Here is a 27,611-nt window from a genome sequence, read left to right as displayed (position 1 = left end):
ACTTGCATGGGGGGAGGGGCAGAAAGAGAAGCAGGCTCTCCAGTGAGGAGGGAGCCCGAAGAGGCACTTGATCCCAACACCTTGGGATCATGACCTGAGCTGGAGGCAGATGCTTAACAGACTGAGCTACCCAGGTGCCCCAAAGCTTAGGATACTTAGGGTCGGAAAAACAGCCCTTCTATGACACCATCCTTGGATCACTGTTATTTCTGTTGGCCACAGAAAGCGGTGCCTACTTCACCAAACCAAAGACTTAAACCAATGAGGTAATCCACAGTGTGTTGTTAGACAGACTTTTTAAGCAGGGAGGCAGGATACAATAGAGAAATAAAAGTATTTGTATCCAGGCTCTGTCACTTTATTATTTTTGTTACTTTGGACATGTTGTTTTATTTGTTTGCTTGTTCTAGAATGAGAATGATACCTATTCCTTGGTGTTAAACGGTTAACTGTGGTAACAGGTAAAGAGCCAAACGTTTGCTGTCATTTTTGTTGACATCACATCTGACTTCTGAGGCATATCAAAGACTGGGGTATCAAAGGTTTCATTCAGGAAAAAATTCAAGCTTAACAATGGGGCTGCTTGCTGGAAGCGGAGCTAAGGACATTCTGGTCGAATTAATATTTATGGGATGCCGTGTAACCCTCAAGCTCTACCATTTATCTTTAACACTTGAGGCAGAATCCATACCTACAATTTATCTTTAACACTTGAGGCAGAATCTAGACCCCCGTCCCCCACTCAGTGGATTCAGAACACTTCCTGCCTCGAATTTCCTGACCATCAGCCTCAGGGTCCTTGGGGCATCAACCACACCGGCCAACATTATTTCGGGCAAATGCCGCCCACCGTCTCCACCGCTGGGGAGAGGGTAGGGAGAAGACCCGTGTGCGCGCCCCAGGTTCATTCCTTCCCTTCAGCAGGGGTCAGACTAGCTCCAGCGCTGACGCACCCGGGTCACCTTGACTACTGGGCCAAGGACCCCGTGGGAACTCTCAGCCCCCGCCATCCTGTTCCACCGAGTGAGGCGCCCACGGACGGGTGCCCAGAGAGAAGCCCTGCTCGGCAAGAACCTAAAGAAAGAGGTGAGGGACGTGGAGTAGACGAGGACAAGAGAAAAAAGATGACAGTGGGAGATGATGCTAGTTTCCTTTATGCCTTTTGTTACCTGCAGTAGAGGAGGAGTTAGAAGTGGCTTAAAAACAAAAAATTCACACAGGCATTTTCTAAAGGCAACCCCAGCGCGCGCGGAGCTATTGAATCTGGAAGGATCTTCTTCCGGTCTCTTGCGCCTGCGCGCTGGCAGGGGAGAGGGCGGGAGGCCCGGGTAAGAGGGAAGCTGAGAACCGGAAGTGAAGGCAGGTTCCCTCCTTCGTCGCTGTTGCCTCCGCCATATGCGCTCGCCTTGCTCAGGTAAGCTTTGGCCTTCGGTATCATCCGCCTCCATCTGCGTTTCTTTGCGGTCATCCTGTCCCATGGACTCCTGATACCCTTTCCACAGGCTATAGTCTGGTCCCTGGGGCCTAGTTGGGTCATTATTTCTATTGCTTGCGTTCCTTTTCAGAGTTCTGAGGCTTTCGGGGCGGGGGGGGGGAGAGGTAGGGATGCTAGGGGGCCCAATCCAAGATGGTGGCCCCGGCGCCATTGTGTTCCTTTTGCTCCCTGCGCCTTCGCTACGCTCCTCGTTTATCGGAGGCCCTAGCGATGGTGAGAGGCGGCGCTAGGCGTCCTCCAGTCCTGGGCATTTGCGGAGGGCGGGGCTCTTTTCACCTTCCCTGTCCTCTCTGGGTCCTCTTAATGGCCCAAGGTGGGACTAGGAGGAGGAGCTGGCTTCTGGGCCTAGTTGGACTTTTCTCATCTGGACTTACCAACTTTTATTTGGAACAATTTCCAAATGTTTATGCATGATGTCATTGTGTGATTAGCGGAAGGGAGTCTCACGCGAGGAGTAATGCAAGGGTGATGTGAGACCCTTTGCTAAAGTTTCTGTTAAAGCTGGAGCGAGTGTATCTCTCAAATAAACCTTCTTTTCCTTATTGTATGGGGAAGAGATGAATACTTTTCTGACCCAGCCATTTCTCTTACACCCCCCACCCCCCATCAATTACACAGGGATTTCTTAAGCATCAGAAGGAGATTACTGAGGAGTGGGAGGTGGATGGCAGCCACATGATGTTTTATTTTGAGAAGTGAGCGCTTTGCACAGTGATGACCTTAATCTATCACCCTTGACTGATGGCTGCTTGTTAGGGAGATTTAGGGAAAGCATAGCGTTACTTTGAGGATTTTTCAGGCCTCGTCTTTATCTCATCTCCATTCTCCAGTTCCTTGTCATATTTTGCTTTTTGTTTTCTTCATTATTGTTAACTTACAGATCAGGAATTCGTATGCTGGGTCTTCCCTTCCTACTTTCTGGTTTATGCTACCCTGATCCTAATCTTATTGGGAATTTGTGTCTTAACCATATCACCTGGGACCCCTGTGTTATGTTTGTTCTTGCTTTTATGTTTTGTGATCCTGTTAGTTTTTTTTCCAGGTAAAGGTGTTATAGTTTAGGGAAGTAGGGAAGAGTGTGGAAATGGAAAAGAGGTGGTGAAAGCTCTGCTCGTGACTAATAAGTTTTTCATCTGTTTTTTTTTTTTTCCTAGCTCTTCTATCACACACTAGGGTGTGTTTTTTTTTTTTTTAACTTGTTCAAGCCCCCACTCTCCTTCCTTGTTTTCACTTATTCTGCGTGAACCCATCCGGAGACCCCTCCCCTTCTCCCCCTGTCGGCCCAGTTATGGCAGAGAATGATGTGGACAATGAGCTCTTGGACTATGAAGAAGATGAGGTGGAGACAGCAGCTGGGGGAGATGGGGCTGAGGCCCCTGCCAAGAAGGATGTCAAGGGCTCCTATGTCTCCATCCACAGCTCTGGCTTTCGTGACTTCCTGCTGAAGCCAGAGTTGCTCCGGGCCATTGTTGACTGTGGCTTTGAGCATCCATCAGAAGGTAAATTTCTGCCTGGCATAGAATATTCATTAGGCTTTCTAAGGATACAAGAAACATGTGTGTTAAACAGTCCCTCAGGTGATACATACTTATTTAGGCTAGATCAGGCAATAAAGGGTCAAAAACTGTTGTAGCAGTAGGAGAGATTTATACAGATTGGTTTTTCCTACATGATAACATGAAAAAGCTAGTGACTTGAAAAGCAACTTAGAGGTCTGCCATTTGTTCTTGTGACTGGTTTTTGTTCTTGTTTATTCTTACTTTTGTCATTTAGGTTTCTAATTTTGAATTTCCGGAGAGGAGCCCATTGGACCTTTAGTCCCTCTCTGTTGAGCCAGGCCAGCTCTGGTCTCTCGAAACCTTAATGGCTGATCTAAAGTGGGTGGCTTCTGGGTCAGCTACCAAGCCCTTCAGAGTTGCAGGGTTACATGACCTAAAGTGTGGCAAGCTAAGTAGGAGAAATGACCTGGGCAGTCATTCACATGTCATGGATCGTTACAGATTAAGGAAAATAGGGACAGAGTCAGGAGCACCAAAGGTGAGCTGTTGGTAGTGCAAGAGGGTTTTTATTTTTTTAATTTTAATTTTTTTTTAAAGATTTTATTTATCTGACAGAGAGACAGCCAGCGAGAGAGGGAACACAAGCAGGGGGAGTGGGAGAGGAAGAAGCAGGCTCCCAGTGGAGCAGGGAGCCTGATGGGGGGCTCGATCCCAGGACCCTGGGATCACGCCCTGAGCCTAAGGCAGACGCCCAACGACTGAGCCACCCAGGCGCTTCTGCAAGAGGGTTTTTATAGCAGGATGGAGGAGTGGGCACTGGAGTCAGAGGGTAAAGCAAGAAGGAACTAGGAGGGTTGTCTTTTGGGATGAATTCGATTGAGGGAGTAGAGAGGTAGAAAGGATCTGGAAATTGATAACCACTTATGAATTGAATGGTGAGAAATGGGTTTGGCATGGTTGAAAAAAGGTGGTGGAGTTATCTGGAGACTGAAGTCTAATTCATCTTTTCTCTCCCTCCACTTCTAGTCCAGCATGAGTGCATCCCTCAGGCCATTCTGGGAATGGATGTCCTATGCCAAGCCAAGTCAGGCATGGGGAAGACAGCAGTGTTTGTGCTGGCCACACTGCAACAGCTGGAGCCAGTTACTGGACAGGTACACTTGGGGGAGTGCTGTGGAAGACAGTTTGGTTAGAAATATTTGAGAAGGGTGTTTGTCTTAGCTCTGTGACGCATTCGGAGCCATGAGTGTTTGTTGCTAAGATGACCTCTGTCACCTTTGATGGCCATGGGGGATATTACGTAGTAATCGTGGGGTTAATGGTTTAGATCTCAGAGTTGAAGTCACTTATGATCTGCCAGATGTGCTTTTGTGACAGTTTGCTTCCCCAGAGGGGATAGTAATGGGATATACCGTTTGTCTCCATCTACTCCCCCCCGCCCCCCAGGTGTCTGTGCTGGTGATGTGTCACACTCGGGAGTTAGCTTTTCAGATCAGCAAGGAGTATGAGCGCTTCTCTAAATACATGCCCAACGTCAAGGTAAGCCAGGGTGAAGAGACCTGGGAGGGTGAGGGTGTGTGGGGCGTTGAAGGCATTGAAGACTTGTAGACCAGCAGTCTTCGTGTCCACAGTTGTTAAATTACCTTTATATGAAGGTCATTTATACGTAATAGCTGCTAAGTTTGTGCAAACTTTGGTGTGCAAGAGATTTACATTATAAGGTTCATTTGAATACATATTGTAACTTTGGAGATGTTTGCTCTATTCTAATTTTGGAGAAGCTTTAGTTTGCCTTGGTTTTTAACACACTGTTCATAAAGCTGTGCAGCAGGAGACTGCGTGAATGGTCTGTGGAGGATGCTTCCCACAATACCGCACTTTTATTTACTAGTTTATACTGACTTTGAGTGATTTCACTGTGCTGTGTTTGACAGTTTGAGAATTTTAGGGTGTGTGGCAAAAGAAGGCTGGAAGCTCCAAAATATCTCTAGTGTGGTGTGTGAATTTTGAGGATTCTTTAAAACGGCAGAAAATTGGAAGGTGTTTGGGGGCCACAACAGAATAGGCTTGCGTTTTTCCATATATAACCTTGATTTTTGGAGTGGAAATCATTTGGAAGCCTGATGGAAATGCAGATTATGTGGGTAGCACCCCAGACCTACTGAGTATGAATATGCAGTCTAACAGGATCTCCAGGTAGCACTGATGTGTATAACTTCCTACCCTCCTGCCTAGGATGTGGTGAAGAACAGTACTTTCGTTTAGATTATTGCGCTTTTCTCCTGTTACTCATTGCTTTATGTGTTGAGTCGTAGCCTTAAGTTATTTTCTTAAGAGATATTATTTATTTATTTGAGAGAGCGAGCACGCATGAGCTGGGGTAGGGCAGAGGGAGAGGGAGAAGCAGACTCCCCTCTGAGCAGGGAGCCCCACTTGGGGCTCCATCCTAGGACCCCAAGATCATGACCTGAGCAGAGGTCAGATGCTTAACTGACTAAGCTAACCTAAAGTAGTCTTCAACTGAAATTGAAAGTAGTCTTAAAAACCGAAGTGGTAATAGCAGTATCTGTGTGGGGTAAACATGCTGGAGTAATTTAGAAGGCTTCATAATGAAAAGATTTGTGTTTTCCTATCTCTAATCGCATTTCACAGAAGGTAATCATTAGTTAACCTGTTTTTCCTTTTTTCCCTAATGGTTCTGTGGCGTCAAATATTAGGCACTGTTCTCTCATTTTATCAAATTCCAGGTGTTTTGATTTCTTTCCATGAAAGATCAGTTGGTTTACGTTATTTTGTTATATGAAAATTAATTTTAATTCTTTAAAAATAATTTAAATGCCACATATGCGTGTGTTTGTGTTTTGCGTCTCTCGCTTCTTAACGATGTCAGTGTCACTGGCATTTCCTTTCTGTCCTTCCATCGAGTGGTCTTGCTGCTGGTTGATTCTGAAAAGTTGAAAACCAGAAACAGTTGCCTTTGTTACGATTATTGAAACATTTATTGTTGGGCTCATTAGTGAGTGAGGATTGCACTTCCTCCTCTGTAGGGCCAATTCACCAGCTTATGCTGCTCAAAGGGGAATTTTTTTTAAAGTTTGTATATTTTTTAGTAATCTCTACACCCAGGTTGGGGCTCAAACCCACAATCTCAAGATCAAGAGTTGCATGCTCTTCCAGCTGAGTCAGCCAGGTGCCCCAAACAGAATATTCTTGGTGTTAAGATCAAATACAAACTGTCGTGACGTTTTCTTTTGTTTAAAATTGTGTTAAAGTGACTTGTTTGAGGTTGGGCTGGTTCTACAGAGTATCCTACCTCTGGATTTGTCTGGTTACTCCCTTAACGGTGGTGTTTTAAGGTTTTTTTTTCCCCCCGTATTTCCTTTAACTGAAATATATATTTGAAACCTCAACTAATTGAAGTTAGACATTTTTGGCAAGAATTCTTGAGTTGATATGCTGTGTATCTCCTGTTCTGTTACAAACTTGGTTGTCCCATAATTAGTGATTTTAGTTTTATTGTGACAGTCTGATCCTGTGACTGATCTTCCTCTCTTTGAAACTAGAAAGCAGTTTCTGGTATCATTTGATATTGTACCAAGGCTTAGATCCTCAACAAATTATTTCCCTAATGTTTTTAGTATGGAATAATATGTTTATCTTGAATCACTAATTTCATAGGGTTTGTTCAAAAAGACGTTTAAAGATCTGAGTTCGGAGGCACCTGGGTGGCTCAGTCAGTTGAGCATCTGACTCTTGATCTTGGTTCAGGTCTTGATTTCTGGGTCGTGAGTTCACACCCTGCATTGGACTCCACAATGGGCATGGAGCCTACTGAAAGAAAGAAAGAAAGAGAGAGAGAGAAAGAAAGAAAGAAAGAAAAAGAAGGGAGGGAGGGAGGAAAAGAGAGAGGGAGAGAGAAAGAAAGAAAGAAAGAAAAGAAAGAAAAAAATCAGAGTTTAGCTAGGAAAACTTGATATTCCATGAGTGTTTTGTGGTGCTTTGCACTCTGGTGATTTCTTGCTGTCCTTTTGTTTGTTTGTTTATAACTGCACCCAACATGGGGCTCAGACTCACAACACTGAGATCAAGAGTCACGGGCTCTGCTGATGGAGCCAGCCAGGCACCCCTTGCTATCCTCATTCTTAGAATGAGGTCTGGCCATAGCACCAGGGGAAGGAAGATGATTAAGTCAGAAGAAAATGCTAGTCCTGACTGTCCTGATTAGCCACATAACTTTGGGCAAGTCACTTTTGTTTCTTACCTTCAGCGTTTGGGGAACATAATAATTTTAGATTGGGTGACCTTTGATGTTACTTCTAACTTTGAAACGTTCTAAGAATTCGTTCAGATGAAATTGAAAGGATGGGAACTGTGGGGAGATTGGACTCTTTCCTTGTGAGACACTGTTTTCTCCCGGGTTCCTACAGGTCGCGGTGTTTTTTGGTGGTCTGTCTATCAAGAAGGATGAAGAGGTGCTGAAGAAGAACTGCCCGCATATTGTTGTGGGGACCCCTGGCCGCATCCTCGCCCTGGCTCGGAATAAGAGCCTCAATCTCAAACACATTAAACACTTTATCTTGGATGAATGTGATAAGATGCTTGAACAGCTCGGTGAGTGGTGGTGCTGGCAGGGGCTAGTGACCTGGGAGTTGCCCTTCGGAGCCAAATGATGTTTATTTGATACAGGAGCACTTCAGTGCCAGGACGACTCTTAATCTATCACCCATGACTGATGGCTCTGGCTCCCCTCTTGGTTTTATTAGGCTTTTTGAGTGACCTTGGTGATCGGGGGGAATGGTGTTTTGTTCTTCCTTTCTGTGATGGAGGGTTCCTTTTCTATGAGAGGAGTGACTTTGCAGATCTTAGACATCAGTCACACCACTGTTCTTTCCTGTATAGCTTTTTATGCTGGGTGTCCGGGGAGGTAATAAACTGAAGGAGGAAGACCATTTACTCTCTGGCGTCCTCCGCGTAGCACATATCAGAATTTATAGCTGAATAGACCTGAGGATTAATGTGGAGAGTTTATGGGATTTTCTGTAATCCAGTATGCCACAAGAAAGGAAAACTGTCTGTAAGAACTCATATTTAATAAATGAGAGAGTGGGGATGGACATAGTCCCAGGGATAAGTCGTTCCAAATGATCTTCGGCTATTATAGATGATGAGCCATAGGTGGGCTTCAGGTAGGGAGATCTCAGTTACCTGGCGGATAGAAAGTGTGATCCAGAGGAAGCAGGGAATGGACTCTGGCAGCTAGATGTAATTAGGTGTGCAGTATTTGTGGGCAGCTGGGGCGTGGGGAGAAGGTAGGGAGAAGGGCCTTGTAAAGCATTTCTCAAGGGTTTTAGGCTTGCAAGCCTCTGCAGTGGGCTTCATCTCCATATTATAATTGTGAGATTTGGGATTTTGTCGTCATCTTGCCTAGTGAAAACACAAAGCTGGAATCTGTATCCCAAGTCTTTATTTCAAATTCCATTGTGTTACTTCCATTGTGTTAACTGCAGTGGATGTGGTCTTCTGGTGGTTCGAGTGAATAGAGTACCTGAGACCAATCTTGATCTGTGAAATGAATCTTGCTTACCTATCTCCAGCAATCTTGACCTCATTGGGGAGGCAGTCTCCGCTCTCTGTCTATGACATATGCTTCTTTTCTCCTATGATTCTTTTTCTTTTTCTTGTAGACATGCGTCGGGATGTCCAGGAAATTTTTCGCATGACCCCCCATGAGAAGCAGGTCATGATGTTCAGTGCTACCTTGAGCAAAGAGATCCGTCCTGTCTGCCGCAAGTTCATGCAAGACGTAAATACCCTTCTACCTTCTCTCCCTCCACTCCCCGCCCACTGCCTCCTCCCCTTCCGCGCCCTCTTCCTCCAGACTCCCTTGTCCTTCAAATGCCAAGAAGGGGGCACGTGCCCATCTGGGAGTGATGACTCCTTGAAGAGACACACAGAGGCAGAGACAGCTAGTGTTAGGGTCTGCGCGGGCGCCAGGGAAACTCCGGAAGACTTGGTCGGGTTAACTTGAGAGCGGGTAGTGTTCGACCTTTTTTTTTTTTTCCATCACAGCATTTTTGAACCTCTTCTTCCTTTTTGGGGGAGGGCAAAATTTTCTGCCCTACCACCCACTCATCGTCTCCTACATACCCCTTTACAGCCACGCACCCTCAAGGTGGCATCGAGCAGACAGTTGGAGCCTTCTGCTCCCCAAAACTCATAACCTCCCGGTGGCAGGAGAGCAAGAGAGGGACAGACAGATGGCAGGGCATGTCCAAAAGAAGAGCAAACAGCACAAATGAATCCGCTCCCTCCCCACCTCCAGGGGTGGGGGCCTTTGGCACCTCAGTCCCCGATCCCTTACTCCTTCCCATCCATACCTCCTCGCACCCATCCGGAATCTCGGTTGATGTGAGCCGGCAGCGGAGAAGCACCGTGGAGCGGCGGGGGAAATGCGGACGGCACCCAGCGGTGGATGGCGGCAGCGGAGGCCGCGGGGAAACCTGACCAGGAAGCTGAGGACCAAACCAGCCTCTTTTTCCGTTCCCGGTTTTTTTCCTGAATCCAAGGCGTGCCGTGCTCCCCATCCCCCCCATATGTGTTGGGGGGAGGGGTGTCCTGAAAGGGGGGGTAGATTTTTTTTTTCTTTTTTAAAACAATTTTTTAATATTCAAAGGAGAGGGATGTGGGAAAGGTAAAGTGAGGACCTCCACTTGGATGTAACCAGGTGGGTGTTAGGGTTTGGGGCTAGACGGGGCCTGTTGTATGAACAGTGCAGTGTGTTCTCTCCCCATCCTGTACTGCTCCTTCCCATGGGGTGTTAACTAGCTATATTTGGGGCTAGGATTAGATTTGAAGAGGCCATGGAACTTCTTGAAAAGCCTGCCTTTGCTAGCCTACTTTCTGGGATCGGGCTTCTGGTTTTCTCCTGTGCCACACATCCTTTCCTGAAATCTTGGACCCTGGGTGTTCATGCTAATTATGTCCCCAGGTTAGTGAAGAGTGCTAGGAAATTTGGACTCAGGAGTTGAGTCTTGTGTCCATTTATATATTTTATGCTACCTTCCTCCCCTTCAAGGGTTTTGTGTGTGTGCGTGTGTGTGGTAGTGGTGTGTTTTTGTTTTTTTAAGATGAACGTGTATCTGCTGCTCTGAATTTGTTCCTCACACCATTTACTGGTACCATCCCTGTAACACTAGAGTTGGTTTGACTCTTATTTCAGAGACCAGTGCCATCTAAACTGTCCCTTGTGGTCTGAGGGCAAGTTGTTACTCATCTTGAGTAACTTTTGCTTCTCTTCTGTGGCATTTTTGAGACCGTCCATTGTAGCATTCTGATCTTAACAGATATCCACCCTCCTGATGTGGGTCTGATTCTCTTAGTAGTTTTGTGTTGTTTTTTAGAGATTGATTGACTGATTTGAGAGAGCGCGTGCATAATCAGGTGGAGGGGCAGAGGGGGAGGGAGAGACAGACTCCCCCTGAAGAAGGAGCCTGATATGGGGCTTTATCCAAGGACCCTGAGATCATCACCTGAGCCGAAGGGAGACCCACTGAGCCACCCAGGCACCCCCTGACACTCTCAGTTGAGAGAATACTCAAATGGAGCAATCCCTGTCTTCCCGCCTGTATTTTTACAACCAGCTCTGGTGGAGTTACTCTGACCTTGGGTCACCCTGTCCTACCAATTCCCAGGCGTATGGATCACATTCTCCCTTTGGGGATCATCTCCCACTGTTTTCTTTCCTCTGCCACCTCCCTTTGAGGTAATGGCATCTTGCCATTGGGTGGTCTCACTGTTCCTTTTCCTCCCTGCAAAGTTCCCTTCCTGTGACAGTTTGAGGTTGGGCAGTCTTAAAACTCATCTGATAGGAAAGAAATTAGAGCTAATGTGGAAGAGCCCATATTAAGATGGGGGTATTTTTGGGTGTGTGGTGGGGTTTTCAGTCTTCTCTTCTCCCCATCCCCCCATGGGGTGTATTGGAGATCAAGTTCCTCCACCCCCCCAGGTTTAACCCCCCCACTCTGCCCTCCTCCCGTTCCCCACCCCCTACTCCCCCCTCCCCCCCCAGCCAATGGAGATCTTCGTGGATGATGAGACGAAGCTGACGCTGCACGGGTTGCAGCAGTACTACGTGAAACTGAAGGACAACGAGAAGAACCGGAAGCTCTTTGACCTTCTCGATGTCCTTGAGTTCAATCAGGTCAGTTGTTCAAGGTCCAGTAGGGGGACGACCACGTCTCCAACTGTAGCAGAAACCTGGTTAAGTACCCTTTTATTGAGGATAGTACATACGTGATGTGAGAAGAATGGTGGAGAAATTTTCTTTAAATGAGATCCTTTTAAATGAGAATTTAAATATAAGTGAGAGCTGCATTTCTGTTCTGTGGCTGTCACAGCCAGGTATTCAGTAAAGAAAAAGCTCAATAAAGAAAATCCTTGAGGGGATTTCATAAGCTTGTGGAAGTTCCAAAATATCTTGGGTTGGTTAGGTTCTTTAAATTTGTTTCTTCTCGTGCTATTTGCCGAGAAGAAATGTTCCATCACCTTACCTGTTGTGTGGTTTATTTGCACCAAAAACTTTCTAAAATTAAGGTAGGTTGCTTATGTTTATTTCTGATGAGCAGAAAATACTGGTCGCGATCTTTCCAGACTTCAGTTTTACTTTTTATCACTTTCTCATTTTTACTGTTAGCCTCGTTCTTGTCTCCCAGCATACCTGGTAGTTTTGGTTTCTGTGCTCTGCGCCTTCTCTGCGGCATGTCTGCTCGGGAAGAACCAGAGCTGAGTAAGAAAGGCTAAGTTGTATTTAGAACAGAAGAGGAATATGTGATGGCGATTTGAAGGAATTTGTTAAGAAGAGTGTAGTTACTGAGAACTCTTCTCGCACATGATCTCTCACACATCCCACACGGACCCACATCACCTAACTGTCACACACCCAGGTGGTGATCTTTGTGAAGTCTGTGCAGCGTTGCATTGCCCTGGCCCAGCTCCTGGTGGAGCAGAACTTCCCAGCCATTGCCATCCACCGAGGGATGCCCCAGGAGGAGAGGTGAGTCAGAGATGGAAGGATGTTCTGTGTTCTTGGGAAGGAAAAGAGACCGTTGAGAGAAGGGACTCAACATTTTTCTAATTTCCTTTCTCACAAAGGCTTTCTCGGTATCAGCAGTTTAAAGATTTTCAACGACGAATTCTTGTGGCTACCAACCTATTTGGCCGAGGCATGGATATTGAGCGGGTGAACATTGCCTTCAACTATGACATGCCTGAGGATTCCGACACCTACCTGCATCGGGTAAGCTCCACACCCACACGGGTATCCCAGTGTTCCCTCCTCCCTGATTTTCTGTGTCTTCATACCCGACATTCTCACCCCTCCTTTTGGGTGTCTTCCTACTTGGGAATCTTCCCAGTGCTACCCTCTCTCTCTCTCTCTCTCTCTCTCTCTCTCTCTCTCTCTCTCCAGGTGGCCCGAGCAGGTCGGTTTGGCACTAAGGGCTTGGCCATCACGTTTGTGTCAGATGAAAATGACGCCAAGATCCTCAACGATGTGCAGGATCGCTTTGAAGTCAATATTAGTGAGCTGCCCGATGAGATAGACATTTCCTCCTACAGTGAGTATGGATCTCAGGAAACTGGCTCCTCAACTCTTCAGAGTCTCCTTGTTCCCTAGTGTGTTTGTCTTAAATCTCATTATGTATGTAAGGTTTTCTGGTGCCTAACAGGCACTTGAGGAGTTTGTGTCCCCTGATCTTGATGCCCCTGTTGGGATGTTTAGTTGACCTGTAGGTTTCTTTCTCTTGACGAACTTTATCTTTCCCCACCCCCAGCCTATCCTCTGCACCCACAGACTGCAGACCTCTGCATGTATGGGGGCGGGTGGTGGTTCTGCCAGCCCTGCCTTTTCCGTGTCTTGTCCTAATTGTGCCATGTTTTCTCTCCAGTTGAACAGACGCGGTAGAGGACTCACCCACCCATTTTGGAATGTGACAGTCTGTCCCTCTTCAGGAGATGACAGCAGGCATGGGGTGAAGGAGACACTACTGCCACCTGCCCCTGACATCCCCCACCCCCACCCCATGGCGTCCCCCTTTTGCATCACCACCACTCCTAAACCCCTATTTCCTGAATTGTCTGAATTTTTTTAACAAAACTAAAAAACACATGTGTCTGTGGTGTCTGTAAGTGCTTCATCCCTTTATTGAATTTGGGGTGAGGTTAGGCCACGATTGAGTGTATATTCCTATAAGGACTGTGTGCCCTGCCGTGGGGTCCAGGTCAATGCGGAGGGGTCAGGGGGGAGGGCGATGTGACCAAGAATGCAGAGGCCATGGCTCCTTGCTACTTCCAATTTCTGCCCTTTGTGGAGGTGTCTTCCATTTTCCCTAGTGGCCTGGGAGGGGTTGGGATTTTTCTGGCCCAGAGGCCCAGTGTGGGTGGTGTGTAGCGTTTCCAGTGTTGGAAGGTAACGTGGGAACTGGTGGAAAGCTTAGGCATCTCCTAGGCTCTCTCGGTGTCTCCTCATCTGTTCCTTCAGCTTCTGGATCTTGAGCACCAGGGCCTGGGCTTCCCAAGCCCCTTCTTGCCCTTCCAGTAGGGCCTGGTACAGCTCCAGCTGCTGCTCCAGCAACTCCTCGGCTTGGGCCAGCTCAGCTGTGGGGCGGGGCCTGGGACCCTGAGTGAGGCGGGCAGAGGGGAGGGAGCATCAGCCTGGGCTGGGGGGGGGGGGCGCTGAGGCCCGCTGGAGGTCAGTTCTGCCTCTCACCTTTCAACTCCATTATATTAAGGTCATCTGTACTGTGAAGCCAAGGTAGCTTCTGGTCTTAGGCATAAGCCTCTGGGGGGCAGTTTGCTGCTCAGGGGTTATAACTGGACTTGTACAAGGAAGGATATGGAGAGGAGATGACTGGCTCTCCCTCCCCCCACTAAGAAATAATTAACTGTTAAGTGAGGGGAAATTCCTGTCCAAGGACTTCATGGACTCTGCAGTGAGGGAGGGCTGTGGGGAGAGGGAGCCCTGAGGTCTAGAGAGGGGTGGGGGTGGGGAAGGTGCTGGGGATCTGGGAGTTGGAACTAGGCCAAGAGCTCTGGGGGTGGGGGTGGTATCTACTTGGAGCAGGTCCGTGACACAAGATTGAAGGGATTCCTTCACCCTCCTCCCCCCACCCTCTGCCCCAACTCGTGGTGCCACTTACCCTTGGAGATGACCTTATCTTCCCGCTGCATGTGGAGCTGGTCTGCTCTTCTGTGCTTGCCTTCGGGCTGTGGGAGCAGCACCTCCAGGAGCCCTGGGGAGCCAGGGGCCAGGAAGGCAGGAGGAAGCGACGGCAGCAGCATGAGAGCCAGGGCAGAGGGAGTACCATGGCTGGTGTAGCAGGGAACGGTCTGAACTGCCCAACAGCCACCAGGAACTGGCTCCTTCTCTCCAGGCCTTGGCCTCGCTTCAGTAACTGGCCCTGCCCAGGGCACTGCCCCTACCTTTACCTCCCTCCCAACCTGGCCCCAGACAGAGTCTTCCTTATGTGAAAAAATTCCTGCCAGTTGAGGCAGAACTTGCTTTATTTATTTTAAAAGATTTTATTTATTTATTGAAGTGAGCAGAGGGGAGAGGGAGAACCAGGCTCCCCGCTGAGCAGGAAGCCTGGCATGGGGCTCCTTCCCAGGATCCTGGGATCATGACCTGAGCTGAAGTCAGATGCTTAACCAACTGAGGCACCCAGGCACCCCAGGCAGAACTTGCTTTAGGACACTGGTGCCCAGCCTAAGTCTTGTCTTTTTCTTAGCACTATGCCTTCTCATTTGTCTCAAATATGCAAGGTACAAGTTACATTGCTGGTGTGCAGGAAACTGGCTCAGAAGGGTTTCATTCAGGACTCGGTCCGCAGCTGGTTTGTGGAAAAGCCTGGAGGATTCATGCCCAGCTGACTTGAAAGCTCATAGCTGTTGACCTGGCTCAAGTATTGATCACCCCTTTATTTCCGCTTTTTCCTTCTTGGTGGCCCAGAATGACATTCCTTCTTGTCTGCATTGCATGTTGTAGGGTTTTGCGTTCTCTGATAGTTGAGGGCACTGTTGTGTCATTGTACCCTTGGCTCCTGAAAAGACTGTGACACTGGTAACAGGTTTCAAGCTTTGTTGAACTCACGAGCCCTCACTTTAATCTGTAGTAGAACAAAAGCTCTGTTCACTCACGGTGTGTGTGTGTTGTGAACCTCCTGTGTGGGGTTGGCCTTGCCACAGCATGTTCTGAACCGTCCTGTGGCTGGAGCACCGCTGCATCCCTGTGGGTGGAGGTGGCTCAGAAGGGAGTGAGTGGTCCCAGTTTTGATCATCTGGGAGAAAGGTAGCCCCTCAGACAGAAAAAAGTATCTCAGAAAACAAGATGGCTGGAGAGCGGGCAGTTGCTAACCGGCTCACTATCTTTGTGACATCATGCTGAATGTGGAGGGAAGAGGGCCTCTGCCATAGCATGGGGATCCAGGAACCAGGGAGGGTGATCTCCCTGGAGGTCAGTGGCTCTCAAACTTGGCGGGGGTGCTGCTGAAGCACCTTTAGATGGGGCGAAACACCCCACATTCCCCATTAGCTGACATGTTCTCACTTTTCAGTGGAAAAAGAACCAAGAACTTCAGTAGGATTTTGGGGGAAGAGAAGCTTTCTCATGTTTCTTAGCGATAGGGTATGCATGATTTATATGTGATTTGCAGTATATGCATGGCTTAAAGTCTTAATTATTGGAACATAAGAGGCTCAAACTAATGTTACAGTTGTGGGAAACGATCCAGTATAAGGTTAAACAGTTTACAGGCAACTAATATTGAAGCTAAACTCACCACATCGATGAATTAAAATCAAGATTTGTAGCCATTAAGAAAATACAGCAAATGACACTTCTGTAAGGCAATCTAAATGAGGCACTAATGAAGTATCCTTCCCGAAAACTAGGCATTTCTACCATCTGAGTTTCTGTTGTAGGTTATGAACTCCAAAACGGACTAGCCTCCCAATAATTCACAGTAGGTAGTCCTAAAGCACAAGTTAAAGTAGTCTGTGGATTGAGGTTTGGTTCGTCTGTGAGAATTGATACAAAGGGAAGGCTGCTGTTTGAGTCAGTTCTAATGCACTGGATGAGGTTTGGATCTCATAATCACGGAAGTGAAGGAGTGAAGATAAACATATAAGCCAGACACTTAACTTCATGTTACTGTATGTTTTTGTTATTCCTAGGTATTTTGTGTCTTTTAAAAAGAATTTTTTTTATTCATTTGAGAGAGAGCACATGTGAGAGAGCATGAGGTGAGGGGAGGGGCAGAGGGAGGGGGAGGGGCAGAGGGAGGGGGAGGGGCAGAGGGAGAAGGAGAAGCTGACTCCCTGATGCAAGGCTCATCCCAGGACCCTGAGATCATGACCTGAGCTGAAGACAGACACTTAACTGACTGAGCCACCCAGGCACCCCTCTCACAGTGTCTTACTAGAGTCTCCCGCCTCCTTTAAGAAAAGGGTTTATGTCTAATAGACACTTAATCAAATGAGAGTTGGGCCTGGTTTCTTCAGGAGAAGCCTGGTTTTCAGCCAGAGACAAACAGGATTATGGGAAACACCATCCACAAGGTCAAAGGGCTGCAGAGCTTCCTGAGGCCAATATGCTGATCCTGCATCCAACCCAGTGGGTTGGCAGGACTGAGGTGACTGACATAAATTACTGTACCTTCATATGACACTCTTGTGGAGCTGGGTCCTTAGAAATACTGAAGTCCACTGAACCTGCCGGGCAATTTTTGTTCTTGTCGTAGGTGACCCTTACGGTAACCTTTCAAGAGAGCTTTCTCATTTCACTTTTTTTTTCCATGTGGATGTCCACTTGTTCCAGCACTGTTTGTTGAAAGACTACCTTTTCTCCATTATATGGCCTTTGCTTCCATGTAAAAAATCAGCTGACTATATTTATGGGTCTATTTCTGGGTTTTCTATTCTGTTCTATTAGTCTACTTGTTTTTTCACCAGTACTGTATACACTGTTTTTAATTTTTTTTTCATTTTATTTATTCATTTGAGAGAGAGACAGTGACAGTGACATCGAGCACGAGCGAGCACAAGCTGGTAGAAGAGGGAGAAGCAGGCTCCCCACTGAGCAGGGAGCCCAACACGGGGCTCAATTCCAGGACCCTGGGATCATCACCTGAGCCAAAGGCAGACACTTAACTGACTTAGCCACCCAGGTGCCCTACACTGTCTTGATTACTATAGCTTTATAATGAGTCTTGAAGTCATGTAGTATCAATCCTCTAGCTCTGTGTCCTTATGGTAGACTGGCTATTCTGGCTCTTTTGCCTCTCCATATAAACTTTAGAATCACCTTGTCAATATCTACAAAATAACTTGCTGAGATTTTGAATGGGATTGAGTTAAATTTAAAGATCAAGTTGGGAAGAACTGATGTCTTGACAATATCAGGTCTTCCTATCCATGAATATAGAATATCTTCTCATTTATTTAGTTCTTTGATTTCGTTGTTTTTTTAAAATTTTTGATTTTTATTTAAATTCAATTAATTAACATATAGCTTATTATTAGTTTCAGAGGTAGAGGTCAGTGATTCATCAGTCTTACATAATACCCAGTGCTCATAACATCAAGTGCCCTCCTTAATGTCCATCCCCCAGTGGCCCCATCCCTTCACCCCCTCCCCTCCAGCAACCCTTAGTTTGTTTCCTATGATAAAGAGTCTCTTACGGTTTGTCTCCCTCTCTGATTTCATCTTGTTTTATTTTTCCTCTCTTCCCTATGATCCTGTTCCACAAATGAATGAAATTATATGATAATTATCTTTCTCTGATCGACTTATTTCACTTAGCACAATATCCTCTAGTTCCATCCATGTCATTGCAAATGGCAAGATTTCATTTTTTTGGTGGCTGAGAAATATTCCATTGTGTGTGTGTGTGTGTGTGTGTGTGTGTGTGTATACATACACACCACATCTTTTTTTTTTTTTTTAAGATTTTATTTATTTATTCGACAGAGATAGAGACAGCCAGCGAGAGAGGGAACACAAGCAGGGGGAGTGGGAGAGGAAGAAGCAGGCTCATAGTGGAGGAACCTGATGTGGGGCTCGATCCCAGAACACCGGGATCATGCCCTGAGCCGAAGGCAGACGCTTAACCACTGTGCCACCCAGGCGCCCCCACACCACATCTTCTTTATCCATTCCTCTGTTGATGGACATCTCTGCTCTTTCCACGGTTTGGCTGTTGTGGACATTGCTGCTATAAACATTGGGGTGCAGGTGCCCCTCCGCATCACTACATTTGTATTTTTGGGGCAAATACCTAGTAGTACAACTGCTGGGTTGTAGGGTAGCTCTATTTTCAATTTTTTGAGGAACCTCCATACTGTTTTCCAGAGTGGCTGTACCAGCTTGCACTCCTACCAACAGTGTAAGAGGGTTCCCCTTTCTTCACATCCTAGTCAACATCTGTTGTTTCCTGACTTGTTAATTTTAGCCATTCTGACTGGTGTGAGGTGGTATCTTATTGTGGTTTTGATTTGTATTGCCCTGATGCCAAGTGATGTTGCATTTTTTTATGTGTCTGTTGACCATTTCTATATTTTCCTCGGAGAAATATTTGTTCATGTCTTCTGCCCATTTCTTAATTGGTTTTTTGTTCTTTGGGTGTTGAGTTTGGTAAGTTCTTTATAGATCTTGGATACTAGCCCTTTATCTGATAAGACATTTGCAAATATCTTCTGCCAATTTGTCAGTTGTCTTTTGGTTTTGTCGACTGCTTCCTTTGCTGTGCAAAAGTTTTTTGCCTTTGGTTCCCTTGCCTTTGGAGATGTGTCTAGTAAGAAGTTACTGCAGCTGAGGTCACAGAGGTTGCTGGCTGTGTTGTTCTCTAGGATTTTGATGGATTCCTGTCTCACATTTGGGTCCTTCATCCATTTTGTGTCTATTTTTGTGTATGGTGTAAGGAAATGGTCCAGTTTCATTTTTCTGCGTGTGGCTCTCCAATTTTCCCAACACCATTTGTTGAGGAGACTGTCTTTTTTCCATTGGATATTCTTTCCTGCTTTGTTGAAGATTAGTTGACCATAGAGTTAAGGGTCCATTTCTGGGTTCTCAATTCTATTCCATTGATCTATGTGTCTGTTTTTGTGCCAGTACCATACTGTCTTGATGATTACAGCCCTGTAATAGAGCTTGAAGTCTGGAATTGTGGTGCCACAGCTTTGTTTTTCTTTTTCAACATTCCTTAAGCTATTCAGGTTCTTTTCTGGTTCCATACAAGTTTTAGGAGTATTTGTTCCATTTCTGTGAAAAAAGTTAATGGTATTTTGATAGGGATTGCATTGAATATATGGATTGTTCTAAGTAACATAGACATTTAACAATATTTGTTCTTCCAATCCATGAGCATGGAACATTTTTCCATTTCTTTGTGTCTTCCTCAATCTCTTTCATGAGCGTTCTATAGTTTTCTGAGTACAGATCCTTTGCCTCTTTGGTTCGGTTCTTTGATTTCTTTCATCAGAGTTTTGTCAACTTCCACTTGTTCATTGCTAGTATGCAGATGGTCCCTGACTTACTATGGTTTGATTTCCATTTTTTTTACTTTAACACATTCAGTAGAAAGCATAATTCAAATTTTGAATTTTGATCTTTTCCCAGGCTAGTGATGTAGTAAATACTCTCTTGTGATTCCGGGCAGCAACAGTGAGCCACAGCTCTCAGACGTGTAATTGTGAGGGTAAACAACCAATACACTTACAACCATTCTGTACCCATACAACTATCCTGTTTTTTGCTTTCAGTATAGTATTCAAGAAGTTACATATTTTATTTAACACTTTTTAAAAAGTTTTTATTTACGTAAGTAATCTCTACACCCAACATGGGGTTCAAACTCATGACCCTGAGATCAAGAGTCACATGCTCTTCTGACTGAGCCCCTCAAACTTTATTATGCCCCTCAACACTTTATTATAAATTTGTCCCAGTGTGAGATAATTTTGCCCAAGTGTAGGCTAATGGAAGTGTTCTGAGTATGCTTAAGGTAGGCTAGACTTAGCTATTGTGTTTGGTAGGTTACGTGTGTTAAATGAATTTTTTATCAAAACCACAATGAGGGGATGCCTGAGTGGCTCAGTTGGTTAAGCGTCTGCCTTTGGCTCAGGTCATGATCCCAGGATCCTGGGATTGAGTCCCTGCACCCTGCATTGGGCTCCTTGCTCAACAGGGAGCCTGCTTCTCCCTCTGCCTGCTCTGCCTGCTGCTCCCCCTGCCTGTGTGTTCTCTCTCTCTCTCTTTCTGACAAATAAATAAATAAAATCTTAAAAAACCCCACAATGAGATACCACCTCACACCAGTCAGAATGGCTAAAATTAGTAAGTCAGGGAACAGCATATGTTGGAGAGGATGTAGAGAGAGGGCACTGTTGGTGGGAATGCAAGCTGGTACAGCCACTCTGGAAAACAGTATGGAGGTTCCTCAAAAAATTGAAAATAGAGCTACCCTAGACCCAGGCAGTTGCACGACTAGGTATCTGCCCCAAAGGTACAAATGTAGTGATGCGGAGGGGCACCTGCACCCCAATGTTTATAGCAGCAATGTCCACAACAGCCAAACCGTGGAAAGAGCAGAGATGTCCATCAACAGAGGAATGGATAAAGAAGATGTGGTGTATATATACAATGGAATATTAGCCGTCAAAAAAATGAAATCTTGCCATTTGTAATACGTGGATGGAACTAGAGGGTATTGCGCTAACTGAAATAAGTCCGTCAGAGAAAGATAATTATCATATGATTTCACTCATATGTGGAACTTTAGAAACAAAACAGGATCATAGAGGAAGAGAAGAATAAATAAAACAAGGCGAAGTCAGAGAGGGAGACAAACCGTAAGAGACTCTTAATCATAGGAAACAAACAGGGTTGCTGGAGGGGAGGGGGGTACAGGGATGGGGTCACTGGGGGACGGACATTGAAAAAAAGACTTAAAAAAAAAAGCCAAAAAAAAAAAAGGCATTTTTGACTTAACAGTATTTTCAAATTATGGGCTTACTGAGACATAATCCTGTTGTAAGCTGAGGATCTACAGAGGAAAGTGATTGGCTTATATATTAACCTCATATCCTACAACCTTGCTATAATCGCTTGTTGTTAGTTCCAGGAATTTTTATTGTTGTTGATTCTTTGGATTTTCTGCATAGAGGATCATGCCATCTTTTTTTTTTTTTTAAGGTTTTATTTATTTATATGGCAGAGAGAGAGACAGCCAGCGAGAGAAGGAACACAAGCAGGGGGAGTGGGAGAGGAAGAAGTAGGCTCTCCCAGCAGAGGAGCCCAATGTGGGGCTCGATCCCAGGACCCCAGGATCACACCCCAAGCCGAAGGCAGACGCTTAATGACTGAGCCACCCAGGCGCCCCGAGGATCATGCCATCTGTCAACAAACCCAGTTTTATTTCTCCCTTCCCAATCTGTATACCATTTATTTCCTTTCCTGCCTTACTGCATTAGCTCGGACTTCTAGTAGGATGTCGAAAAGTGGTGAGAGGGGACATCCTTGCCTTGATCCTGATCTTAGCAAGAAAGCTTCTAGCTTCTCACTGTCAAGTATGATGTTAGATGTGGGCTTTTTTGTAGATGTTCTTGATCAAGTTGAAGTTCTCTGTTCCTTGTTCACTAAGAGGAGATTACTCCTCGTTCACTAAGATTTTTTTTAAATCATGAGTGGGTGTTGGGATTTTGTCAAATACTTTCTCTGCATCTATTGATATGATCATGTGGTTTTTCCTTTCTAGCCTTTTGATATGATGGGTTATGTTAATTGATTTAAAAATGTTGGACTAGCCTTGTGTGCCTGGGATAAATCCCACTTAGTTGCAGTGTATTGTTCTTTTGTACATTGTGGATTTGATTTGCTAATATTTTGTTGAGGATTTTTACATGTGTGTTTCATGATAGATAATGATCTGTAGTTTTCTTTCTTGTAATATTTGTTTGGTTTCAGTGTTAGGGTAATACTGGCCTCATCGAATGAGTTAGAAGTATTCTTCTGCACCTATCTTCTGGAAGAGATTGTAGAGAATTGTTATAACTTCTTACGTAAATGTTTGGTAGAATGCACCACTGAATCTATCTGGGCCTGGTGCTTTCTGTTTTGCAATGGATCATTATACTGGAAGTATCTAATAGCCCAGGGCATCTTAATGCATTAAGTTATGTCTCCCTAGTCTCCTCTAATCTGTTGAGTTTCTTAGTTTTTACCTATTTTCATGATCTTGAGAGTTTTGAAGACTACTGGACAGATAATTTGTAGAATGTCGCTCAGTGTGGATTTGTCTAATGTTTTCTCATGACTACATTGGGTAATAGATTTTAAGGAAAAATACCATAGAGGTAGAGTGCCCTTCTCATCACATCATATCAGGGGGTGCATGATATCAACATGAACTTTAACACTTGATTAAGCTTATTTCTGCCATGTTTCTGTACTATAAAGTAGTAACTTTGCAATTAGTAGTAATTTTTTCTTTTCCACATTCTATTCTTTGGAAGTGAGTCACCAAGTCCAACCCACATTCAAGGGGAGGGCAATCAAGCTCCACTTCCTGGAAAGGGAATTCTCTTCATATTACTTGAAATTATTCTGTAAGGAAGATTTGTTCCTTCTCTCCCCATTTTCAAATTTATCAATCATTTATATATTCCTGCATGAACTCAATATTTAAAAAAAATATTTTGGGTTATAATCCAAACTGTGGTTATTTTGCTGCTCATACTGTTGCAGCCCTGTTCACAGGGAGCTCTTTCAGGTTGGCTCCTGTGTCTCTTTGACATGCCCCCCTTTTGGGGGAGGTACACTTCCTTTCTGGCATTGCAAGATATTCCAGGCTCATCCTGTATTTTTTTCTGTCTTGGACATAGAATGAGCTTTTTTTCTAAGGAACTCTGGTTCCTTTTATCGGAGAATGACATTTAGAGACCAAGATCTGGGTATTGGGTGCTCATTTCACTTTTCTAAAGAGGACACAGAGGTCCAAGAGCTGCTCCAGCTCACACAGGCAAGTAAGCGGCTCCCATTTCGGCGCCGCGTTGGAGTTTGTTCTGTGCAGCTTTTAGCGCCCGATGTTTGGTGGCCAGTTCTCCATACATGTCTTTATTTGCTAAAGCTGCTGTGTTTTCAGTCTGTAGGGCTTAGACCTAACAATTTAATTCCCTAATATTTGGAGACTTTACTAAAAGAAAAAAAAATCAAGTTTCTGAAGAAGTTTCATTTACAAAATTGGCCAGAATGGGCAAAAGGAAAAAGAGAGCAGAGAGGGGAATCACTTATATTTTTCCTTCATGTGGAATAGTTCTCTGTTTCTGCTGCTCTTTCCATGTCCCTGGGCCTGGGAGAAAGATGGCTTTCCCAGATTATGAGAGAAAAATGATATGGAAACATCTTCATCACCTCCCCCAGCCCTTCAGCTTCTGCTCTGGTTGTTCCCATTCTCCCTCCCAGACTCCTGGCCCTTAAGCCTTTCCTTCCTCCAACCTCAGCTAGAGCCCAGCTTCTCCCCTAGAGCTTGCTCCTCAGCGGGAAAGGAGCCCTTGCTACCCCTGGAGGGCAGAAAAGGAGAGAGAGAGAGAGAGAGGTCAGAGCCTGAGGCTATGATGGAAGAAACAGCAGAGATGAAGGAGGTTGGAGCAAGAAGGACTTTTGAATGAGGGTGAGATCAGAGGGCTACCGAGGACATTCCCAGAGTCTCCATTTAGGGGGGGGGTAGCAATGGGCCTTGGGTACAGGGGCAGAGGGCATGGGCTGGGGCTGGATGAGATTCACCCCCACCCTTACCCCGTCGTGATACTACCTCGCCCCGGTCACATGGACAGCTCCTTCAGACTCAGGTGCTCCACAGGCAGGTGTATCTTGGCTCCTCTCCATGGAGGATCTCTACAGCTGCCCAGCCCTAGTGTGTCTTGTTCCCCCCAAGCTGAATCCCCCTGAGTCCACAGTCAGCTCTTTCCCTTTCTGCAGCTGGGTCAGCATGTTGGGAGGTGAGAAGCAAATTCTCGGCTTTTCCGTGTGATTGTCCTCAGGGTCTTTCCTGTCAGTCACCACAAGCCTGGGAGGACTCTGAATGTAGGAGAGATGCAGCAGACAGAGGAATGGGCTTCCCATCCCTGCTCCCTCCCTCCTCTCCTATTCTTCCTCCACACGCCAGTGCCTTCTTTCTCTCCCAGCTCCAGGATTCCTACAAGCCAGAGTAGGAAAGGGAGGAGTCCAGAACTCTCTGTCAGACGTCTGTCTGTCCATAAGTGTGCGCACCTCCATTCCCATTGCAGTTTTAGTGCCTGCCCGGTGCAGAGCCTGGGTATGTACAGAGCTTGATTCGGAATTGTTCTCCCTTCAAATACCTCTGTGACTCAGTTTCTCACCTACTTCAAGTCTGCCCAAATGTTACTTCATTGAGGCCCATGCTGATCACCTTATCTATCTTATTCTGTACTGATTTCCCTTGCTTTTTTTTTCCTTTTAAGTCCAGTATGGTTAACATACAGTGTTACATTAGTTTCAGGTGTACAACACAGTGATTCAACAACTCTGTATATTACTAGTGCTCATGATGGTAAGTGTACTCCTTAATTCCCATCACCTATTTGACCCATCCCGCCCCCTCTGGTAAACATCAGTTTGTTCTCAATAGTTCAGAGTCTGTTTCTTGGCTTCTCTCTCTCTGCTTTTTCCCTTTGCTCATTTGTTTTGTTTCTTAAATTCCACATATGTTGTTTCATGTGGCATTATATGCTCTAGTTCATCCATGTTGTTTCAAATGGCAAGTTTTCATTATTTTTTATGGCTGAGTATTCCATTGTGTAATATAATGAGTATATTCCATTGTGTGTATATATATACACACACACACCCCCACAACACATCTTGATCCATTCATCTATTGATGGACACTCTTGGACTGCTTCCATAATTTGGCCATTGTAAATAATGCTGCAATAAACATAGCGGTATCCTTTTGAATTAGTGTTTTCGTATCCTTTGGGTAAATACTGAGTAGTGTGATTACTGGATCATAAGTGGGTCGATTTTTAATTTTTTTGAGGAACCTCCATACTGTTTTCCATAGTGGCGACACCAGCTTGCATTCCCACTAACAGTGCACGAGGGTTTCTTTTTCTTCACATCTTTGCCCACTACTTGTTGTTTCTTGTGTTTTTGATTTTAGCCATCCTGACAGGTGTGAGGTGATATCTCATTGTGGTTCTGATTTGCATTTCCCTGATGGTGAGTGATATTGAGTATCTTTTCATGTGTCTGTTGGCCATTTGTATGTCTTCTTTGGAGAAATGTCTGTTCTTTTGTTCATTTTTTAATTGGCTTGTTTTTTGGGTGTCGAGCTGTTCCTTATATATTTTGGGTACTAACCTTTATCAGATCTGTCATTTGCCAGTATCTTTTCCCATTGAGCAGGTGGCCTTTTAGTTTCGTTGATTATTTCCTTTGCTGTGCAGCAGCTTTTTATTTTGATCAAGTCTCAGTAGTTTATTTTTCCTTTTGTCTCCCTTGCCTCAGGAGACATAACTAGAAAAATGTTGCTACGACCGATGTCAGAGGAATTATTGCCTATGCTCTCTTCTAGGAATTTTATGGTTTCATGTTTCACATCTAGGTCTTTAATCCATTTTGAGTTTATTTTTGTGTACGATGTAAGAAAGTGGTCCAGGGGCGCCTGGGTGGCACAGTGGTTAAGCGTCTGCCTTTGGCTCAGGGCGTGATCCCGGCGTTACGGGATCGAGCCCCACATCAGGCTCTTCCTCTATGAGCCTGCTTCTTCCTCTCCCACTCCCCCTGCTTGTGTTCCCTCTCTCGCTGGCCATCTCTATCTCTGTCAACTAAATACATAAAATCTTTAAAAAAAAAAAAAAAAGAAAGTGGTCCAGTTTCATTGTTTTGCACATAGCAAAAGAAAAAAAAACTGGTCAGTTTTCCCAACACCATTTTTTGAAGAGACTGTCTTTCCCCCATTGCATAGTTATTACCCTCTTTGTCAAAGATTAATTGGCTCTATAATTGTTGAGTTTCATTCTGGGCTCTCAGTCTTGTTCCATTGATCTATGTGTCTATTTTTGTGCCAGTACCATGCTGTTTTTTTTAAAATACTGTTTTGATTACTATAGCTTTGTAATATAACTTAAAATCTGGAATTGTGATACCTCCAGCTTTATTTTTCTTTTTTAAGATTGCTTTGGCTATTCAGGGTCTTTTGTGGTTCCATACAAATTTTAAGATTGTTTGTTCTAGCTCTGTGAAAAATACTGTTGGTATTTTGATAGGGACTGCATTAAAGCTGTAGATTGTTTTGGGTAGAATGGACTTTTAAACAGTATTTGTTCTTCCAATACACGAACAGGGAGTGTCTTTCCATTTGTTTGTATCATCTTCAATTTCTTTCATCAGCGTTTTATGCTTTTCAGAATACAGGTCTTTCACTTCCTTGGTTAAGTTTATTCCTAGGTATTTTATTATTTTTGGTGCAGTTGTAAGTGGGATTGTTTTCTCTATTTCTCTTTCCGTTGCTTCATTGCTAATGTGTAGAAACGCGGCAGTCTCTGTATTACCACCCTATCTAATAGCGCCGCTTCTCCCACCGCCTTGCACTGATCGTCAACTTCTTTTCCTCTACGTCTCCAATCACTATCTAACAGACTCTGAAGGGTTCGTTTTCAAAGATGGCCTCAACAACATTTTCCACCCCTCATGCTCTTTTGCAATGTGACCTCACCATCTGTCTAAAGGTGGGGCCTAATCCCCTCTTCTTTAGTCCGTGACTAGTTTTGATTACTAGAACATGAGAAGGTGACGCTGCTTGACTTCAGAGGTTCTGACATAAGATGCCTTGTGATTTTTTTTTTAAAGATTTTATGTATTTATTTGAGAGGGTGGGGAGGGGCAGAGGGAGAGACTCTCAAGCAGACTTCTTACTGAGTGGGGAGCCTGACGTGGGGCTCTATCTCATGACCCTAAAATCATGACCTAAGCTGAAATCAAGAGTCCATCTCTTTTTTTTTTAAAGATTTTTATTTATTTATTTGACAGAGATAGAGACAGCCAGCGAGAGAGGGAACACAGGCAGGGGGAGTGGGAGAGGAAGAAGCAGGCTCATAGCAGAGGAGCCTGATGTGGGGCTCGATCCCATAACGCCGGGATCACGCCCTGAGCCGAAGGCAGACGCTCAACCGCTGTGCCACCCAGGCGCCCCAAGAGTCCATCTCTTAACCGACTGAGCCAACCAGGTGCCCAGATGCCTCGTGATTTCTGACTTGGCTGCTTGAAATACTCCCTCCTGGAACCCAGGTGCTGAGCTGGGAACAACCATGCCATGTGGAGAAGCAGGTGGAAGAGAACCTAGATCACCCTGCCAGTAGCCCTGGCAAGCTCCCGGCTCTTGACAGTACTGCCTGCAGCCTCATGAGAGAACCCTCTTTTTCCTTTTTTTTAAAAGGTTTTGTTTATTTATTTGAGAGAGAGAGCATGAGTGGGGTGAGGGGCAGCGGGAGAAGCAGGGAGCCCATGTGGTGCTCGATCCAGGGACTCCGGGATCTTGACCTGA

General features: G+C 45.3%; 2 protein-coding genes and 2 non-coding genes across 6 annotated transcripts; 3 read left to right on the top strand and 1 right to left on the bottom strand.

The window, feature by feature from the left end:
• The first annotated feature begins 1,281 nt into the window (after nt 1-1,281).
• Nucleotides 1,282-13,157, top strand: DDX39B (DExD-box helicase 39B). Of its 3 annotated transcripts, XM_026482474.3 has the most exons (11): nt 1,282-1,414; nt 2,650-2,994; nt 4,021-4,148; nt 4,441-4,533; nt 7,422-7,605; nt 8,679-8,797; nt 11,063-11,194; nt 11,937-12,046; nt 12,145-12,289; nt 12,461-12,608; nt 12,939-13,157. In XM_026482474.3, exons 2-11 carry the CDS (start codon nt 2,784-2,786, stop codon nt 12,953-12,955), a joined length of 1,287 nt encoding a protein of 428 aa, XP_026338259.1. In that variant the 5' UTR covers nt 1,282-1,414; nt 2,650-2,783; the 3' UTR covers nt 12,956-13,157. The 3 variants fall into 3 exon arrangements, with proteins under 3 accessions (XP_026338259.1, XP_057160849.1, XP_057160850.1); XM_057304867.1 differs by having other exon boundaries at nt 1,323-1,414; nt 12,461-13,157; XM_057304866.1 differs by having other exon boundaries at nt 1,322-1,414; nt 12,145-13,157.
• Nucleotides 2,166-2,242, top strand: LOC113243904 (small nucleolar RNA SNORD83). Its single transcript, XR_003312241.1, has one exon. It is a non-coding gene; the product is annotated as a small nucleolar RNA SNORD83 (small nucleolar RNA).
• On the top strand, nt 7,656-7,732 carry LOC113243905 (small nucleolar RNA SNORD83). The gene has a single exon (XR_003312242.1). It is a non-coding gene; the product is annotated as a small nucleolar RNA SNORD83 (small nucleolar RNA).
• A 13-nt stretch (nt 13,158-13,170) lies between the features above and the next one.
• Nucleotides 13,171-14,425, bottom strand: MCCD1 (mitochondrial coiled-coil domain 1). Its single transcript, XM_026482476.4, has 2 exons — nt 14,190-14,425; nt 13,171-13,669 (listed from the first exon to the last, which is right to left on the bottom strand). Exons 1-2 carry the CDS (start codon nt 14,355-14,357, stop codon nt 13,484-13,486), a joined length of 354 nt encoding a protein of 117 aa, XP_026338261.2. The 5' UTR covers nt 14,358-14,425; the 3' UTR covers nt 13,171-13,483.
• Between the last annotated feature and the right edge of the window lie 13,186 nt (nt 14,426-27,611).

The sequence above is a fragment of the Ursus arctos genome, unplaced genomic scaffold, assembly GCF_023065955.2.
Source record: "Ursus arctos isolate Adak ecotype North America unplaced genomic scaffold, UrsArc2.0 scaffold_31, whole genome shotgun sequence".
Classification (NCBI taxonomy): domain Eukaryota; kingdom Metazoa; phylum Chordata; class Mammalia; order Carnivora; family Ursidae; genus Ursus; species Ursus arctos.
This window is presented reverse-complemented; position numbering and strand designations above follow the sequence as displayed.

Coding starts and splice junctions, on each gene's coding strand:
- DDX39B (XM_057304866.1), top strand. CDS start 2,784: ATGGCAGAGAATGATGTGGACAATGAGCTCTTGGACTATGAAGAAGAT. Junction 7,606..8,678: donor TAAGATGCTTGAACAGCTCG/GTGAGTGGTGGT, acceptor TTTTTCTTGTAG/ACATGCGTCGGGATGTCCAG. Junction 12,047..12,144: donor GGGATGCCCCAGGAGGAGAG/GTGAGTCAGAGA, acceptor TTTCTCACAAAG/GCTTTCTCGGTATCAGCAGT.
- MCCD1 (XM_026482476.4), bottom strand. CDS start 14,357: ATGGTACTCCCTCTGCCCTGGCTCTCATGCTGCTGCCGTCGCTTCCTC. Junction 13,670..14,189: donor AGATAAGGTCATCTCCAAGG/GTAAGTGGCACC, acceptor CGCCTCACTCAG/GGTCCCAGGCCCCGCCCCAC.